Below are 19,248 nucleotides of genomic sequence, written 5' to 3' on the forward strand. Positions count from 1 at the left end.
TCCATTCAGGTTTAATCGTATTTGCAGAAACACTATTAGAAAGAAAAGAGCCTAAACAGTCTAAGCAGCAGATCCGTCCTCTGTCCAAGTCATCCACGTTCCTAACTCCAGTCAGTATGGAATACCAGCGGTGCTGCCGCAAACATTAGCAATAAAACTTCAAGATTGTTGGTGCAACGGTGTCCAGGGGCAACAGCGCTGGGGCCCGTGTTTCCTCAGCAGCACCCGCCACGGAGCTTCAACAACTTCCAACACGCAGCCGGACCCACACAGCAGAACTGCCCTGCAGCCTCCACGTCACCCTCAGACCAGCACAAACACGCTTCAGCGCTTTCATCCCCCCTCAGCATCAGAGACCCGGGGAAGATGCCGAAGTTCAGTCTGAAAAGAGGGCCAGCTTGTTTTCCTTCTACCTTCCCACTGCCTCCGTGATGCACACCTTCGAAATCGACCCCTTGTGAGAGACAAGAAGCTTAGGTACCCCAGACTTCATGCATCAAACTAGTAGAATTCCAAAGGAGAAGCAGAGGACGGCCTTAACTTTGAACAGACTCGCGAAGGACACTTGAGCGCTAAGTGACTGCATCAGTGCGAAGCCTGGAGAATAAAGTCCTGGCATTCCCAATTTTCAGAAAGCAGAGAAACCAATTCAGAAATCTTCAAAAGCCTTTTTTCAAAGCACTCCGGCCTAGCCTCAAGTTGGACCTACAAATTTCTTACAACAAGGGAAAAAGAAAATGATTTGTAGAAGGCTTACAGACAGTCTTTTTGACGTTTGAGTGTTAACAAGGGATATGTGTAGATATATCTGGCTCTCTACCGTGCTCAGCTCTGAAAGCAAAGTGCCTAATACATGAGTAACCTCTTCAGCACTCTTCCTCCTGTCATAAACAGTTTTAAATTCCTGCATGCTGAGTTTCTAAAGTGCTGGTGTGGGAGAGGCACGGTGACAAGCAATACTGAATGTTCAATCTTGAAAAGTGAAGAATCATATACCTCCTGCAGATGAGTGACTTACTAGATTCTGATTCCCTGATCAAAAACAACATGTAAAAATATGGGCTTTAGGGTGGAATGAAGCATCACAAAGAAGAATGCCTACAATGGGGCCAGTGCCAAGACAGACAAATAGAGCATTAGCAGTCTTGCAGAGAGTGCGACTGTGTGGTCAAACTCCGTGCACAGTCAAATCAGAGCAAGATGGAAGGGAAAAACAACAGCCCACTGCTCTTACAACTCAAAATTAATAGAGTCTGCAGCAATATCTGCTCGACACTGATCAATCTGACAGGCAGGTATTTGCACAGTAGGTACCTTTAAATAATACATGGGGGAATCTATCTCCAAAATGCCCTTTGTAAATTTTTGTAAAGAGATGCTACAGTCTGTTTCAAAGAAGGATGCAGGAAAGCAGGAGGTAGAAGCACACAGAAATAACTTGAGCCCTCCCTCTCGCCCCCAAGAAAAACATAGTACTCATCTGAGCTGACATCATTCTAACAAGGGTTTTAAGAAAACATCACAACGCAATATTTTCTGGATTTGAAATGTTCCTGACTCCTGCAGAAGCAGAATTTTTAAAAATAAATGGTAAGTCCCTTCCAGCAGGCCTCAGAGATAGGGCTGTGGTGAGAACCCTGCAGAGGGTCCTGTGGCGGGACCCTGAAGGACTGAAGGATTGTCCTCTGAGATGTGCTGTCTGTGCTCAGGGGCACAAACAACATCAAGGTGTCTACACAGGCTGATGCTATCTCACATCCCTGGCCAAGCTCCAAAGGGGCCCAGAAATCAGTCATGTAAGATTGGTACAGAGTCTGAGCTAGCAGGCTCTGCTGAGAGGGAGGCTCAGCACAGCGATCCCTCACATAACACAGCTTTTGGAAAAGGAGCTGGCTTGCACCTTGTCAAGCATGGGCACGGCAAGTGTACACTGCCCGCACTTGAGTATAGACTTACTAGCCAAGCCGATATAAAACCCATGGTTGAGCGCCTCATACGGCTGGAATTCTCCTCCTCCCTGTTTCCTGTGTCAAACTTACCCGTTTCCACAAAACCGCGTTTGTTAAACACTCAGACTCTGTCTCCGCGTTCACCTCTCACACAGCCAGCGGACCAGCACCCTCTTTCTCCCACGTAGCAAAAGATCCTGCAGCCCCGATTCCAGGGCCAGCCCTCCGACACCCTCCCTCCTCCTCCGTGGGGTAACACTCACTCCGATCCTGCAGCCATGTCGGAGTAGGACGTATCTGGTGTGGTGACTCCCAGAGGGATTGCAATGCTCATGACGCCCGTCGGGGATCACGGAGTCCAGAGGGCAGCGACTGGCCGCTCCGAGGGCGGAGAGGAGCCGCAGAGCCTCGGCCAACACGTCACGGACATGGGGAAACCTACCGGGGTAGAAACAAAGCATTGCATCTCCGTTACAGGATGAGGTCTCCCTCTAGATCCCCTGAGAAGGCTTGCACAGCAAAAGAAAAGCAGAAATAGATTTCCATCAGTGATACGCCGCATCGTTTTTACTTCATTTTCATATGTGGGGCCAGGGAGGAGGTAAATGGTGGTAGTTTGGTGGGTGTTTTGGTTTATTTTTTTAGAGTTTTAGATTGACATGCAATGAGCTGCTCTGCCATAAAGCTGATAACAGTTCTCCCCCCCCCCCCCCCAACTAAACTTAGGACTAATTATCAGATAAGCAATCTATTAGCTCCTTCTGCATACAGGCAGCAGCTGTCATGTATCACCCGCAGCCCTCCATCAGCATTCCCTGACTCCTGCCCCAAACAAGTTGCAGGCAAAGCCCCATCTGGGAGGACAACGAGAATGAGCCGAGGTGGACTGAGACATGAGACCCGCTTGTATTTGCGTTCGCTGGGCCCAGGTCATGGGCCAGCAAGACCCGCAGAGTGGCCACCAACAGCCGCCCCGCTCGGCAAGCAAGGCCCGTCCTGGATTCTGCAGTGATTACTCAGTCGGGTGAGCTGCGACTTTCCAGAAATGCCACAGCTGACACCTCCCCGCGGCAGAGCCACATCAGACGTTTGGGCGGCGGGGCCATTGGCTCGGGGAGCCAGGCGAGTCACGGCGGCATCACGGGGCGCAGCCGCCGGCCACGGCGGGGCCGCCACGCAGCCCGGGCTCCTCCCTCCCCGCCGACTAAAGCGCCCGGTGAAATCGCCCATGAACACAAACTTCCATGGGTTGGGTGGCAGATGGAGGTAAAAGGGGATCAGCTCCTCGTTATGTAAATAACCTCGATAACACAGGCGTTCATAAAGGAGCTATTATTCTCTGCGGCTCTGAGGAAAACCCCCGCGACACGGAGAAAGGCTGCGTTTCAGCACAGAGCAAAGGCAGCTCCAAAACCAAAGAAAAACAGCGATAATTTAGCCATCCTCTCCATAGATGAAACTGTAAGGGCAGCCTGGAATAACTCTGTGCAGCAGGGTGGATGAGCCGTTCTGCGCTCCCCAGCACTGCGGGCTCTGCCAGAAAAACCAGAGGGGCCAGGAGCCAAGTTTTCCTGTGGGTAGTGAATGTCTCACATTTGGGCACCATAGCCCAGCCATTGTTCAACAAATAAAAACCCCCAAAACACACGCTTCACTACCAGGGCGAATGAAGGAAGAAAGAGAGAGTGAAAAAGTTTAAATGCCACACACTATATTGCCTTTTCCTGTCTTAAAAGGCCACTTCTCTTAGTACAAGGAAATATTTTCCTTCTTCAGTATACATCCCTAAGAGAAATCTTTCTGATAGTGACAGCCATACAGCCAATTACAGAAGTAGCACGTAAAGGTTTTTAAGTGGTCTGTGGCAATTCCCTGTTATGCCCCAAAGCAATGGTCTCGCAGGGAGGTGGGAGATGAAAAAGGAAACAGGCAGGACTAAGCTCACAAGCAGCTCAAACCCATGACAGCCCAGGTGTCCTTGAGGGTGTTGGTTTTTGAAAAATAAAAAGACCTTTAGGAAGTGTCTCATTTATCCTTTCTCATGCTCGTGACATTGACAGCAGATGAGACGAACCGCTGCTAAAATACAGCTACAAGCCACAGACAGCAATCCCTGCTTCAACCCAGAGTCACAGAAAACTGGCAAGAGGTTAAAAGAAACAGGATGGCTTTCTCAGTATCTGAAGCACCCTTCCCCCTTTTAAGGGACACAGAAACCCTTACTGTCCTCCATAATATTTTTAAACACTTAGACTCCCCCTGCCCCCCATTGCTCTCCTGCCGTTGCTGTGCCCATAGGCAGCTGGCAGCAGCCTGAGATTTCATCAGGACAAATTCCAGCCTCCCGCCTGCTCGTGACTCAGCAGAACCAGAGGATTTCGGGTGGAACTTCTGGACTCGGCAGTCACAGGGTATCTGGTCAGTCCTGGGCTAAATGGATGAGTTTTCAGCCACTTCTCATAGGAAACCCTCTTTCCATCCATGCTGTACAAACACCAGACTGTTCCAGTGCAACACTAACGCTCCGTTTTGGGAAAGAGATTACAAGAGAAACGCGAAATACCAAACAGAAAGGTTACACAAGGCAAATTCCTTCAGTCGCTTTCATGTTGACCAACAGTACTTGCCCAACCATCACCCGTGCTCAGATTTTGCTCTTTGTTGCTGCTGTTTCACGTGTACTTTCAACTCAGACAATTTAACGTCCAAAATGAACTGCTGAGACCGATCTCGAGTGCTGTCCCAGACCACATCACCTTCGGGCTAGGTTACAGTTTGGTCTTCACAAAACGTGGCCTGGTAACACCCTGAACATCAGCCTGCTCAGAAAACACTGGGGTTGAGATCAAAACGTCCACCCATCCAACTGGCTGGTTTCTGTATATAAAATCCCCAAGCTCCTTCCTACCTCTTCTCATCAAATATACAGCTGTATGGGAGAAAAAAGCAGCACCAAGTTCTCACCAGTGCCACTGGAAGAAATTTTCTTAAAATCCAAAGTCTTACTTAATGAAAGTTTGATGAGCTGTGGACCACAGCACAAACCTATCTTCCTCATGATACAATTCTTGAAATCAAAGAGAAACAGGAATTTTGATGGTCTAGCAGGTAAATAACAGCTGGTTGTCAAAATGCAGGATTTAAAGATGTTTTTCCCCACATTTGGCATTTTCACTCCTTCCTCCTGACCAGTCGCACCAGTATAAAGACACTTAGTCTTCCCCAACATCATGAAACCAGCCCAGATGAGCACCCATCTGCACAGTCACCCCAGCACTGGTACCCCCATTCTCATGTGGTTCAGGTCACACCAAAGGGCTCACCCACCTCCAGACCAAAACCTTACATGGTTGCCTTAGCTAACATGTAAATATATGCTATTCAATTATTTCAGGTAAGATCCTGTATTGACGGGAAGGACTGTAATAAATCTCAGCTGGCCAAGCGAAGGTGAGGCAACACCTGCTAGAACAGTGAATTTAATTTTTGAAGCTCTGTTTATGATTCAAGAGCCGCAGCGCTGTGCTGGCTCCCGTCCACAACCACTGCCCGCCATGTCACTAAGAAAGCAGATGCAGAAAATTTACTGCTGGAAACTCTTTTCACTATTTGTGGTGTTAAAAGTCAATATTAACAGGGACAGTCAAGCACAGTCAGTCAAAGAGCTCGCTAGAGCTTCCTCCTTCCAGATGTGGTTGTTCCCATTTTTACCAATGCCCTGGTCTCACAGACGCCTCTGGGCACCCGTGGTCTGTAACACCTGGTGGTGGACTGTACAAAATATCTGAGAGCTGCGAAGAATTCACCCCTGGGCAAAAACCACGGGCATAGCCTCACAGACTGCATGTGTTACCTGAATTCGGATGCCCAGACTCCATCACCATTTGGTGCTGTTATATCATCTTGCAGGGTGGAAAAGCTCTCACCTTGTACCCTCCCACCATCACAGGCCCAAGGGAAAAGCATTTACCAAGCTGGGGCAGGGGAAACAGAGAAATTCAGCCCATTTCTCTGCAGTGCCAATGCAGGTCTGTAGGTCTGTGCCTACAGAGGACTTTAATTATTTTAGCGTTGTGCATCCAGTGCCTCACGAACTGCCGGGAAGGTAATGCTGGTACGAAACACATCCTGGACAAACTGAGAGAAGCTTTTTATGCTCATATACAACTTCAACACGTGTGCCAGGGCAGGGAGGATGAGGAAATCCCCTCTGCCTGCACTGACGATGGCCACTTCTCACATATATTTTGTTTGCAGAGGGCAAAACAAGTGCTTCCTGTACCACTTCCCACACCTCCCAACAACTCTATTGAATTCCCAGAACTGGATGAAGACCCGAGACTTGTGACAACCTAGGACTGCCAGCATCCATATGATAACTGCCATCCTCTCCTGTGTGCTCAGTGACAGGCCTGCAGGTCACCTATATAGGATGACCTCCACATATAACAAGATGCACATCTTTACGCTCCCAAACCATTACTAGTCACAAAATTCAAAGCATGTTTTTCTCCTGCATCTCACACAGCCATACACCAGAGCTGGTGGCAAACTGGAAACACCATCTGGGACGTGCAGCCTTCCTTGGCATCCTCTCCATCAGCCTCATCTGGGACAGAGCCAGCAAATTCTGACCAGGTCACACTTAATGCTGTCATGTGCATCAGTAGCAAATCTCTCTGCAAGTGGAGCACTATAAAAAAAAAAGCTCATGGGCTTATGGATCCTATTCATTCATCTTTTCCCCTGGAAACTTCAGAATAGCCAAAATCTATGGAGCATCTAAAGAACACATGAAGTGCTTCAACAATCACACTGAACATGTCCCGTCTCATCAGCTGGTGCCACCCGAGTCCAACCAAGCGCTGCTCGTTCTTCCCAGCACACCCACAAACCTCATGTCGAGGGCAGAACTCCACAGAAGGGCAAGTACCTTTAGTGCAAACAGAATCAGGTCCATGGGTTTTGCGTTTCAAAAGTCTAGCTCAAAAACGCACCCAGTTCCCAGCATTTCAGATGCACTGTTCTGTAAGGACACCCACACAGAGGGCTGTAAGGACACCCACACAGAGGCACAGTGGACAAATCCTTAAGTCATTTAGTCCCAACTTCTTCTGAAACATTCCTAAAAGTACTTGAATTGTGCCTCAGTCTACCAACACAACTGCTTACCTCTGCTCTGAAAACAAGCTGGGTTCACTAAGCAAAGAAACAACATGCCAGTTTTGAAAAACGAAATATTGATGTATTTGCCATTATCATTAGTGCCATATATCATCTGCTAGCAGACTGACAAAGCAAGTGAGCGATCCATCCACCCCATGGGGCCTGGGAGATTTCAGTTCTCGTCTACAACTGAAAGGATGAAATAACTGGCAACACATGTATCCATCACTAGCTATGTATGCATAAGATGATAACCAAATTATTGACAAATATAGTGCAGTGGTTAAAGATTTATCTTAGAGCTTTCTTAAGACTCTCTTCTGTTTTATACGTAAGTGATTATATGCAAAAGAAGTGCTTGTATGTATACATTGGGTTCACAGTTCACCTTGCTCTCTGGGATGTGGAGAACCATGATAAAGCACCAACAAGCCCTTAGAACAACATTTCAAAATTAAGTGTGTTAAAAAGCAACAAACCAGCGAGAACTGACGCTCACCACACTGCACAAGACCTGGAGTCAAGGATCGGGGAAAGGCCAGATGCTTTCAGGACATGGGCGATTTCCAACAGCTTCTGGTATCCACAGGCCTATGCATCAGTCGAGTTGTTCCATACAAGAGATGAAATCATATTATAAATTCCCAGCTTAAAGTACTTGATGGAAGGACTAGAAACTACCTCAAGACATGTAATGTCTACAAATACAGCTACTTAGCTCAAGTCAGTGTGACAAAGCCATTCAGTGAGGGCTACATAAGCCACGTTTAAAACTGAGGTACCAAAAAATTCAACTGATTTTGATAAAATTTAAACAGCTGGAAACTTAAAATATTTTGATTAAATTTACTAAACCAGGTTTAAGCTATTTTAAGGCAATTTTTATCATGTCCATCCATGGGATTGGATTCCATCATTATATCTGACGAAGGAAACATCAATTTTAGTTTAACTCCTCTGCAAAGTACACCCTAAGGGGCTACAAAGGATGACAGCGAGCAGCTGAAAGAAATCAAACCAGCAGGCAGAGAAATTACAAAATGCATAGTCAAGTGATCTCAGCAACTGACCCAAGACTGAGGAGACAAACCGAAAACTTGGCTGCTGCTTCATCAGTCAAGAAGTTACGCAAAACCTCTTCGTTTTGCAGATGAAAAAAAAAATCCTGTGTTTTTCTTTTGGAATCACTAAGGATTCCAGGTATTATGATAAGAAATAGAAGAAATGTTTAATAAGAGGTGAAGGGAGGGCAGATAAGACTTTGCTTCCAGAAATACCTTCTACAGGACAATACAACCACGTTCTTTACAGTCCAACACACTCCGGAGACATCAGACAAGGGCTTGTCTGGACTTCCTTATAACATCTAATTTGCATCAACGCAACCTTACTGGAAAGTTTAATTCATATTGATCTGAAATCGGTTGAAGAGTCGTACATAAGGATAATCCTATAAACATGTCAAATTAGAAAGGAGAAGCAAACTACAGGGCAGCACTGATATGTGCAGACCAAATTATTCTGAGGTCTTAAATGTTTATGGAGAAGCGTCCAGCAGACACCAAGAAACTGCCTGCACCCCATGGTAATGACAAGGGACCCGGCTGCATCTGCACGGTCTGCTGAGCAGGAAAGATTGAGAGGTGATGTTTTAAAGGAATAACAACCCCAACATAAAGGGAAACGGACTACCCCAACCAAGGACTTCGTATCAAAGTCCTTTAAGGGCTGCAAACACAGGGAATCTTCAAGAAACTTCACAAGACAATACTTTGAAAATCTAGCAACCTATATGAAATGCTAACACCTTAAAAATATTAGTCATCAAAATAAAACTTAAAGAATAATGGTCATAGTGGAGAAATTCGGAAAAATCCTACAGACATGGAAGAATAATTCTTGGCCCCTTTCTATGCTAAGAGCATTGGTTTACATTGCCTCTGCATAACCAGTTGTTGTTGAAGATGACAAATTCTTCAAATAATTCATCATTTAAAATGATATTTTTGAAAAATGAGAAGAAGGCAACCCCCTGAAAAAATCTTTATTTTTGCAAATACTCTTTTCCATTCTTTCAAGAAAGATAAACACCAATATAAGAGAAAAATAAGAATTACACATAAAACCCCACAGAAATGGTGACACAAAAATTACTGAAGTAAATGAAACAGGAAAGAAGAAAAACACCTCTCTTTTCCTTCAGTTCTGCGAACTTTTGACTTGGGAGAGTCGTAGGGCAAAGCTGCTCTGCAGCGAGGGGAACGCATCCTAATTGCTATGCCAGTTCTATACTGAGAGTTTCTTGCTCTCTTTTCCCACGGGGTGAAGAACAGTCAAGCGTCTGTCTGTCGCAAAAATAAGAAAACGCAAACAAAAAGGTTCAGAACCGATATTTTGAGATAAAGGGCTGGACAACTACCCTCCAGTGCATCCAGCTGTGGCAGCTGATGTTACTGCTGCGATTGTCCCCCCTAAGCCTTTGCCCAAACAGCTGGCAGGAAGGAAACAGTGCCACGTCTCATCAAGTGCAGCTGATGCCAAGAAGACGGGACTAAAAGCAGAAGCAGGTAAAATACGTACTTCCTTTCAAATACAATTATAGGGGCAATAGATTTCTGCAGTGGGGCAAAGCAGACAACTAGGAACAGAAATACTGGAAATGCTGCTGCTCAGTCCACCACACCTTGTCCGTACAAATCCTGTTTTCAGATTCAATTTAATAGGCCTGCCTACACCAGAAAATGGCTATGGTTAAAATAAGACTCGAGATTCATTTTAATAATATAAACAATGTTGGTTTAATCCTAGCAGAACAGGGTGTTTCCCTGTTCTAAATTTTGTTGCTTGTGAATGCAATAGCACTCACATGAATGGTTTGTGCCTGTGTAACTATTAAACCTTGCTAAGCAGACAAATCCTAAATTAAAAAGGTTGTCAGACAACCCCTCCCCAAAGAGAAAAAAAACACCTCTAGACCTTGAAATATTGTTCTAAAGGTGTTTCAGAGAAAAGCCTATACCACATGCAAGGTCAGAGGGAAACAGAGCAATAAAGGGCAATAACTAGGATCAAATCCAAACCCAGAGAATTACAGTTCCCATGAGAATCCGGGCAGTCCATAGTCATGGGAAGTCACTGAATATAGAAGGGGAATCAGCAGAATTTACTGGCACGAAGCAGCGTCCTGTAGTCGCAACCAGTGGAAGACTAACCACAAACAAGTCGCCAGGAGTAGGAGTGCAACCTCTAGCCCTAGAATTGGGGGGGGGGGGTTTGGAAAAAAATTTCTCCGTAATCCCACTAAATACTCTCTGCCTGGCAGGTCTGGCTGTACGTCCTTTATACATCTATTTAAGGCCCCCACGTGACGATGGCTGCTTGCCCAGCCACTCCCAGCCGGGGCAAATAACCCGACTCCATCCAGAGGAGACTCGGCAGTGGCTTCCGAGGCAGACGTTGCATCAGCCAGGTGTGCAGGAAGCGGCGGAGATAAAGCAGCTGTTGACGAAGGGGCTCTCGGACGGAGGCCGCTGCAGGAATCCCGTGGAAAGGACGACAGGAAGGAGAGAGACGCTCCGCACACAGAACAAGCTTCATCGGCTTCAGAAAAGCCTTTGTGCTGGGGCTCCGGACCTGGCTTTTCTCCCAGAGATGATGCAACACTGAGGAACAAGGTCTGTGCCAGAGAAAACTATTCACAGACTATGCAGATGGCAACACGGCCAAAGGAGCTCAGATCAAAACACAACGGAGCCCCCCCCAGGCCTGGCAAGCCCATTCTCCCCTTGTGCCCTCCAGAACCCCCCATTTCACATTGTTGCCCCTCTCCTAGTGCAACTGCAGTTTCAGGCAGAACACAAGACCTTACGATAAGGAGAAAAAGTAAAAAGGGGTTTTAACATCTTGCAAAATAAAATAATCAGAGCTCGTCCTCTGCTCTGTTGGAGGGAAGAGACAGGGGAGAGACTGAGCTCAAGGCCTCAAATCTCCGGGCCGGGGATCCTCCCGGCACCTCGGCTTGCCAGCGCACGCCCGAGCTCCCCAAACACGTACGGCAGCTCCTGGCCCGTCGGCAGCCCCGGCCCTGCTCTCACACACCAGGAAACCACGCAGGGACAGCCTGGGCAGCCATGGCAACACCACAGTGTGGCAATTACAGAGCCGTGGCTCCCAAGCTAAGGTTCAGCCTTGCTTTCCATTATAGGACTTTTTTTGATCCTTCCCCCGGCTCAAACCATCACGAAGTGCCCTCCCAGCTCCAGGCTGGCCTCTGCGGTTTGTGACCAGCCTTTTTTTTGCAGCCTTGCACCTGGGCTCAAGATCACGCAAATACATTTCTGTCCACGTTGTAGGGAATTTACTCATGTGCCCTGTCCCAGCAAACACCAGTTTGACCAATGCACCTCGAGGGGGAAACCGGGCTACGAAAACACCTGCAACCTGCACCGCGCACAGCGAGACAGTAAGATCCACTTACTAATTAAGCTATGTGATCACCGAGAAGCATTAAAATCCAATGAATTTTACATGGTTAACGAGGATTTCTCCAATCTTCCAGCGTTGCGGCAGGTTTCAAAGCTGTTTGCTGCTGCCCCTTCTCAGGGGTGTCTTTGAAATGGAAATGCCACCAACTAGAGCACTGGTGCCCAGTGGCGCTCCTGGCCATTTAAGATGGTTCTGGGACCACTAGAAAATTGACACATCTCCTGCAGATCTACTTTTCCCAGCACAAAACCTGTTAGATTGCAGACAGAGTGTGGGAAACTGCAGCGGGTCTGTGGAATCCTTGACAGAAAATATGAGAGTAGAGATCAGCCTTGAGATATTAAGATTTACCCTTGAGAAGGATGGGAGTAAAGGAGTATCCGGAGAGAGGAGAGATGTACCCGTGAGAGAGAAGGGGATAGAAGAATAACACGGATGATAGGAAAATTAACCAACGAGATGTTAGTGCTGTAACTTGTAACCAATAGTGAAAAGACACATGAACCGGTAGAATTGTATAAAAATGCACTTGTAGCAATAAATGGCATCTATTACTTTCATCTTGAAAGAACTTGGTCCATGTCGTTTGTCCGTCTCAACCGTGACAACAGAGTGAGCAGGACAGTGGTAGAGAGCAATCATGAAAGCTGAAAGCCAGCATATCAGCCAAAAAGCCTTATTTCCCCTTCTGGGGCTTCTATCTACTTGCCAATGCTGAATTAGAGTTCAAGGGATGTTCTCTATTGCGGTTCACTTTTCTGGCTTACCTGCATCTCAAGTTATATTGTATTTTAGCACTGGCAACATACGTGCTGATTCCAAAATGCAGGTACTGCCAGCAGGGCAGCACAGCATGCCCAGGGCACGGTGAATGTTCACACAAATGCAATGTTACAGTGGTCAGATTTACAGAATAAACCATCAGTCAACAACATACTGGACCAACAAGCTTTGAGGAATATAAATTTTAGTAAGTTATTTTGGTAGGTTTTTGATAAAACAAGATAATCAAAGGCTTGTTACAACCACAGAGATGAATGTGTAATATTTACTGGGGAAGCTCCCAATACCTGCTTCCTGATCAGCAAGAAAAGCTCAGCGGTACATACAGATGGCACTGAGAGCCACAGTCACTTTTTTGACTTGCCCATTTTTTGTTAACGATATGAAAAGCAGATAATCCTGTTGCACACATTTTCAAAGTACATGCAGATGACCAGAAATCAGCAGTCAAAATCCTGCAACCAGTCATGACTGAACAAAGACAAAAGTTTGCCAACTTGCAGATAAACCAGTAATTTCTTCCTTTGAGAAGTGACCCTCCGTGAGCACACGACACCGTAACCAACCACCTTAAATGCACAGGGGTGGTAACACAGGAGGACTGACATCAAACAGCTGGCCAGGAGTGCTCCTTGTAGAGCTCACATGAAAGCGATGCTGAGCAAGTAGTTCTCTAACGCATCAATAATGAAATACTATCTGCTACTGCAATCGCTGGGGTTTTTGAATGTTGAATTACGAGCAGAGTAACGTATCGAGGAAGTTTTCGTGATTATCACAAATGCAGCTAAGCACAGGAACGTACAACCAGATGATGAAAATAAGAGGTTGAAATGAGAGCCGCTCATGCTGAGGAAGAGGGAGGCCGTCGCCATCCGCCTCTCAGCGCTAGGGAGAGGGGCACGATGACACAGCAGAGAGGGAAGGGGGTGGATTTCTTTACTGCTAAGCCTTTACAACCTCCTTTGTGTGTAGCGCTGTGAGTAGCTCTGCAGGTTAAGACAGACAGGGCTGTCTGGACAAGGTGAGCAGCAGGGGCTGCTGCACAAGATCTCAAAGCTGGAGGCCTTTGCCTTGCACCGCGTAGTGCCCCAACACGTTTCTGCAGTTCGCTATCCTTTTAGCCCTAAGCAAGGAAACTCACAGTCGACAGACAACATTTCCCATCCCAAAACCAGCTCAATCTATGTGACAAATCAATAGGCTCAGCGTTTAAAAAGCTACAGAGTTTTTGAGCTGCCTCTTCTTCCTTAGGAGACAGAATGGCCCCCTCGCTGCACAGCCGCAGAGATGGGAGCGATGGGGCTCACCCCGGCTGGTCCCGGAGGAGGACAAGCAGGAACGCAGCCGCGCAGGAGAAGAGGCAGAGCAGCCCAGGCAGCTCCAGGTCCTCCTCTGCAGGACCTGCCAGAGCTCCACCTGCACAAAGCACCAGATTTTGAGGGGTACCAGAAGGCAACTGAAGAGCTCTGCATGTCTGCAAAGGCATCTGGAACAAGGCAATCCGTGGAAATACAGGAACTCGGCAGCAGGCACCGAGGGAGTGGTACAACGGACAAACACAAATAAAAAGTAGAAGCACAATCCGGAGTCATTACCAAACTGAGTCACTCAGTTCCCCAGGTGAATTTACAAAGCGAGGGAGGAGCAGAATCACTGAAGTGCTCTCATTTTGATGGCACGAAAACCAGCAAACAAGTGCCGTTAGAATACTGCTTCTGACAATTATTTCGTATTGTTTCAAACAGGGATAAACTTTCCAACTCAGTACAGTTAACTTGAGAGATAGAGAATACCCTACATTAATTCAAGAATGAAACCCACCAGGAGAGCTTGCACTCACTTCACATCTCAGAGGAACTGTCATCATATTGCCATTGTGCAATTTTCTTAATACTGTTTCTAAAAAAGGATGAGAAAGATTTACAGACTTCTGCTGCGGTCAACTGGAATGCAGAAATGCTCATCAGAATACAGTGAGTGTACACAGTTACATCAGGGCTCCTCTGCAGAGGCTTTCAGAAAGCCTTAACCATATCTGAAACATCTGAAGCAGCGCAGTATGGGAAAGAACCGAGTTCCAACAATGCAGCCACAAAGCATTAAATTTCAGAGTTCCCTTCACATCTTAGGTGTCTCATGCAAGGCACTATTCCAGCACCACGTTAACTGTATCTCCTCTAAATTCATCTTAATTCCATGATCTTGGCCTTGACTGTGGGTGCCTGTATCTGAACTCATGCCAACTGATCACAGCACAAAACCTGCAAAGATTCTGAAACTCTGGTGTCAGGAAAGGAGCACTGACATTGTTCTTTTAAAAATTACAATGTATTTTCTCTGGAAAGAAACGAGTCAGGCCTGTCTTAACAGACTAAGATGAATGTTTGCTGCTTTCCCCTTCCCTGTAAACCGTTCCAACGTTTAATTATTCTCACTGCTAAGAAACTGTACTTCACAACTGAATTTGTCTAACTTCAGTTGATATTGCTATGCCTTTGTCAGCAAATCTCACAAGTCCTCTTAGGAAAAGATCGAGTCCTCACTCAATTGTCTTTTCAATAAGCTGAGTAAGTTGAGCTCCTTTAAGCCTCACATCATGAGGCTTATTTTCCAGTCCCTGGATCATTTCTGCAGCTGTCCTTTGAATCCTCTCCAAATACACTGGCATTCTTCTTGAAGCATGGAAACCAAAATTCAATTCCAGTATTGGTCTCGACGTTGTTGTGTTTATACGATTACTTATTTTGGTCTACATTCCTTTCCCCCACTATTTTATTCCCCTTGATATGCCCAAGAATCACATTAACCCTTTTGAAAAAACTACAGGCCCAAGTAACATGTAGAGGAAACTACCTGTAAAGACCTTAAAGCCCTTTGAGCTACCGCTTTCCAAAATGTGGTTTCACACATTCTGAAGTTTTTCTAACAAATGCATCACGTTGCAACTGGATGTTTTCATATATTTTGTTGAAACATGGCAAAACAATTCCAGACTCCCTAAACTTACTTTATTACCCCACTACTGTCTCTCTGACAGCAGCTTTATCAAATATTTTATGCTATCCAGATGAAAAGATTCTGAGGAACAGTAAAAGAAAAACTGATTCCATCTCACAACCTTCTTTAGCGCTGTGTCCCTTCCAAGTTGCAAACCCAGATATTTTAGATCTCCACTGCTAATGCAATTTATCCAGAAGAACCATTTCTAGTGTAAGAATAACCTGCCCTTCTTCCTCCTAACTCTTGCCCTTCCCACCCAAAACAGACACCCCCCCCACACCCCCTACGCCCAGTCCCACTTCCAGACAAGTAGGGAACAACTCAGGCTGGAAGGGACCCCTTTTAACCAACTGAAACCCCCTCCTGCCCCCAAATGAGGGCCAACGTGGATCAGGCTGCTCAGGGCTTTGCTCGTTTCTTCTCCAGGGCCACTAAGTGTTTGCGTAACTACGTGTTTTAAGGCCAGAAATGACTGGAAAATCTCACCTAGTCATTTTTACACCTGGCATTGCAGCTTACAAACGAGCTAGACCATGTTGGTCAAGTACAGCCTAAAATCCAGCGCGTGGATTTACCACAATTCTTTGAGGGGAGTTCAAAATCAAGCACCAGACTGCAGACGAGAGGTCCCCAGGCAGCATCAGCCCAAGACACTAAGTCTTCACAGTCAGCACATTTGTAGTTTTTATGAAAAAGCACTTTTTTTTTTAAACTAAAACTACATCAAACACTTTCTGCGAAGCCTTTGAAGAATGCTTCGAACTACCCAAGTGAAGCTCCAGCTCTAACTCCACCTCCAAAGGAGACTGTTCTTCCATCACATGCACAGGTGACTTAAATCATTAACTTACCCACAGTTCCATCATACACGTGCTAGTGGCAAATTACATAAATATGTAATTTTAAATGCTATCTTTCGTGTTCACAGTGGTAAGATTTATCAGCACCTATCTTTATCAATAATTTTATTTAACACCACACTCGCAGCACCGGTTTCCTTGACTACCTAAGTGAGAATGTCCATCATCCCTTAACAAACACAGAACATCTTTCAACACACACAGCCCAGTCCTACAACGCTTACCAGTTCTTACTTCAGTTACTAACAAGAATCTACCCATCCCTCCAAAACCCTCATAATTATATAAACAAAGGATTAATGTGGACATGTGTTCATCCATACAAAAGCATGTCACGATAGTCAAGTTATCCCGCTTTCCTTAAAGAATAGTTAAGTGAAATCAAAGCGACTGAGAGCCGGGCTGGATTTCATGTAACAGCATGAACTACTCCACTGAAATGAGAGATCTTAGCCAAGATCCTGTGATACTCTCACCTTACATTCCTCCCTAAGCATCAATTTTTGGCCCTGTCAGAGATGAGCGAAACCTTGAGTCCATCTCAGGAGAGCCACTGTTATTCTCACATTACGTATTCTACTCTCCCATCTGGGATTATCAGCGCTGGATTCTCTGCCAACAGCAAGGAACCTCTTTAAACTTGGAAAAAGTATGGAATAGAATAAGAAAAAAAAAGAAAAAATCCCACCACATGAGTAAATGAGGCTTGACAGCATGATGGATGCTGCAGGTTCACAAGTATGAAGGCACTCCTAAGATGGGCTGCGCTTGTTACGGCTTCACATCAGCATAAAAGATGCTGGTTTGCCGCATTCAGGAGGGAGATGCTCAGCTATTTAGATTGGATGCATTTTATGTAAGACTGAAGATGACTAAGTCACAGCTGGACAGATTATGTTCTAGAAGCAAGCTACGCGCTTCTCCCTGTACCTTAAACACCAGCGTTTCCTAATCGGTGTCTTTTCTCCTTTATCTTTCAAACACAAGACACTGAATTCTCCCAAGAAAAAAACAGCCCGAAAATATTCAGGACTATGTGCTTTAACCAAGAGGAATTTCACATGCATGAGTTATCGTAGGGCTAACTTGATTTTGTCATTATGAAAAAACTGAGAACTATCAAGACCTCAGCTGGGTAACAGTTGGGGAGGAGAATGATCTCAACACAGGAGCAAAAGAGCACAGACAGGAATTATCTCTCTGCATAACACGCATAGACTTTGTACGCACTAAACATCCAAACACAGTTTGCCAAGATACTCTGAAAGCCCCTTCACATAGTTTATCAGTCCTGATGGTACAAATCAGTAGCAACATTGTTCTTAACCCAAATTATCTTGTAGTATTACAATGCTAGTGAAAACAAGCAGGAAAAATACCCTGGTTCATGGTACCGCACTTCCCGGTGAACAACTAGACAGGAGGTTTTGTTTCACCTGTATCCACTACACAATGTCCTCCCCACCACACCTATTAACATCAGTATTAAAAACACTGGTTGCTTTACTGAAAGAAATCAAAGGAGTGGAAGCAACACATCACTAGAGAACACAGATACGTGGGAAGAGGTGAGGATTGGCGTGGGTGAGACGGCTACCTAAAACAGTCTGAAAGGCACCACTAGACCAGGAGTCAAAAAACCCAAGCTCCATGATGCCTATAAGATGTGCGACACAAGCTCTTTATTGCACCTTAATTTTCCTACCAGTAAAAACAGGATACTACTTCTGAAACGTTACACACAGTGTTTCGCGTCATACACATGCTAGCTAGAGCTAATTCAATAGATTTGACCAGCACGGGAGTGGGGACAAACTGCCCTGGCAGAATCGCATCTTGAACACTTGGGTGGAAAAAACACCCAGGAAACATTTAAATCCCTGTGGCCATGTCAGTTGTTTCATTCACAGTCAGTATGGGCTTAGGACCCACACACACACCCCAGGTGAGAAGCAGCGGCCTCCCAAAAAGCAGGAATTATCAGTTTAACTGCAGAGACTTTAAGCTAAATTAAACCTTCTCCATACCAACAGCAAGTCTCATTGTTCAAGATGAATTTGTACATTTTAAACCCACATACCATTTCAGTAACAACCATCTTTCTTAGCAACTTAGGTAATTTTGTTTTACAAAATGCTGAAAAGTTTCCATCATTTTTCAAATATATGTCAAGGCCGTTTATTTCCTCCCTCACAACCTTCTCTTCATGTAAAAACTGAAAATATCAGAATTCCTTGCAAATGTTGCCCCAACACTGTGACTCTCACGGGAACAGCCCACTTGACTATCGCTCAGGAAAAGAAGTGACGCCTTCAACTCTGACACCGCAAGAGCAACAGAAAGCTACAAACTTGGCTCCAAGAACAGCCAGCTCCCCTAAATCACCTCATCCAGCTCTGCTCCGTGACACGGTTACAAAAAAAACAGGCGGCATTTCCAGCCAAAGGAGTTCAGTTGAAGGCTTCTGGCTACATTTTAATACAGTTCTGCAAAAAAACAGAAGTTTCATTAACACTTGGACGTGCCATTTCATTCTCGCTGCTCCTTCAAGAGCATCTGACCGCCTTCAAGCTGACAGTCCCAAGCTATGCCCAGGAAAAGGCCTCACTAGTGACTGCAGGTTTTAAGGTATAGCTTCGCTTTTAGAATATGGTAGTGCTTTATTGACTAAATCATTGCTTCTACTAAGACTCAGAAATACAGGAGCAGGAAACAGGAACTGCGACACTTTAATTTCACTCTTACATTCTCTGGCAGCTTGTGGGGAAACTCTTCTCCAAGTCTGCGTATTTTTCACCGTCTTATAAACTCTGTATCTGGACTTTTCCTAAAGGATACTCTGAACCCACAGTGGCTGAAGAGAATCCAGCAACCAGCGGACTTGTGCTGCCAGATGCAAGCGCTTCTGTGCTCGGCTTCTTGAACTTCTCCGACCGACGCATCCCGTGGTCCAAGCTGGAAAGGGAACGAGTATTGTTCTTGTAGCAGCGCTAACGGCCATT

At 45.6% G+C, this 19,248-nt stretch overlaps 1 protein-coding gene across 6 annotated transcripts in view; it reads right to left on the bottom strand.

Moving 5' to 3' along the window:
- The window catches only part of SETD5 (SET domain containing 5), a 64,082-nt gene that overhangs the window by 35,902 nt on the left and 8,932 nt on the right, over positions 1-19,248 (bottom strand). For 5 of the 6 annotated variants that reach the window (XM_065074630.1, XM_065074629.1, XM_065074628.1 and 2 more), the window contains exon 2: positions 2,213-2,387. The exons of the other annotated variant lie outside the window; for it this stretch is intronic. Coding sequence is in view for 3 of the 5 variants with exons in the window: in XM_065074628.1 (XP_064930700.1) it covers positions 2,213-2,283 (71 nt within the window). In the remaining 2 variants the exon portion in view is untranslated. The remainder of the gene's footprint in view (positions 1-2,212; positions 2,388-19,248) is intronic. 6 annotated transcript variants of the gene reach the window in all.

This window comes from Columba livia, chromosome 10 (genome assembly GCF_036013475.1).
Source record: "Columba livia isolate bColLiv1 breed racing homer chromosome 10, bColLiv1.pat.W.v2, whole genome shotgun sequence".
Classification (NCBI taxonomy): Eukaryota; Metazoa; Chordata; class Aves; order Columbiformes; family Columbidae; genus Columba; species Columba livia.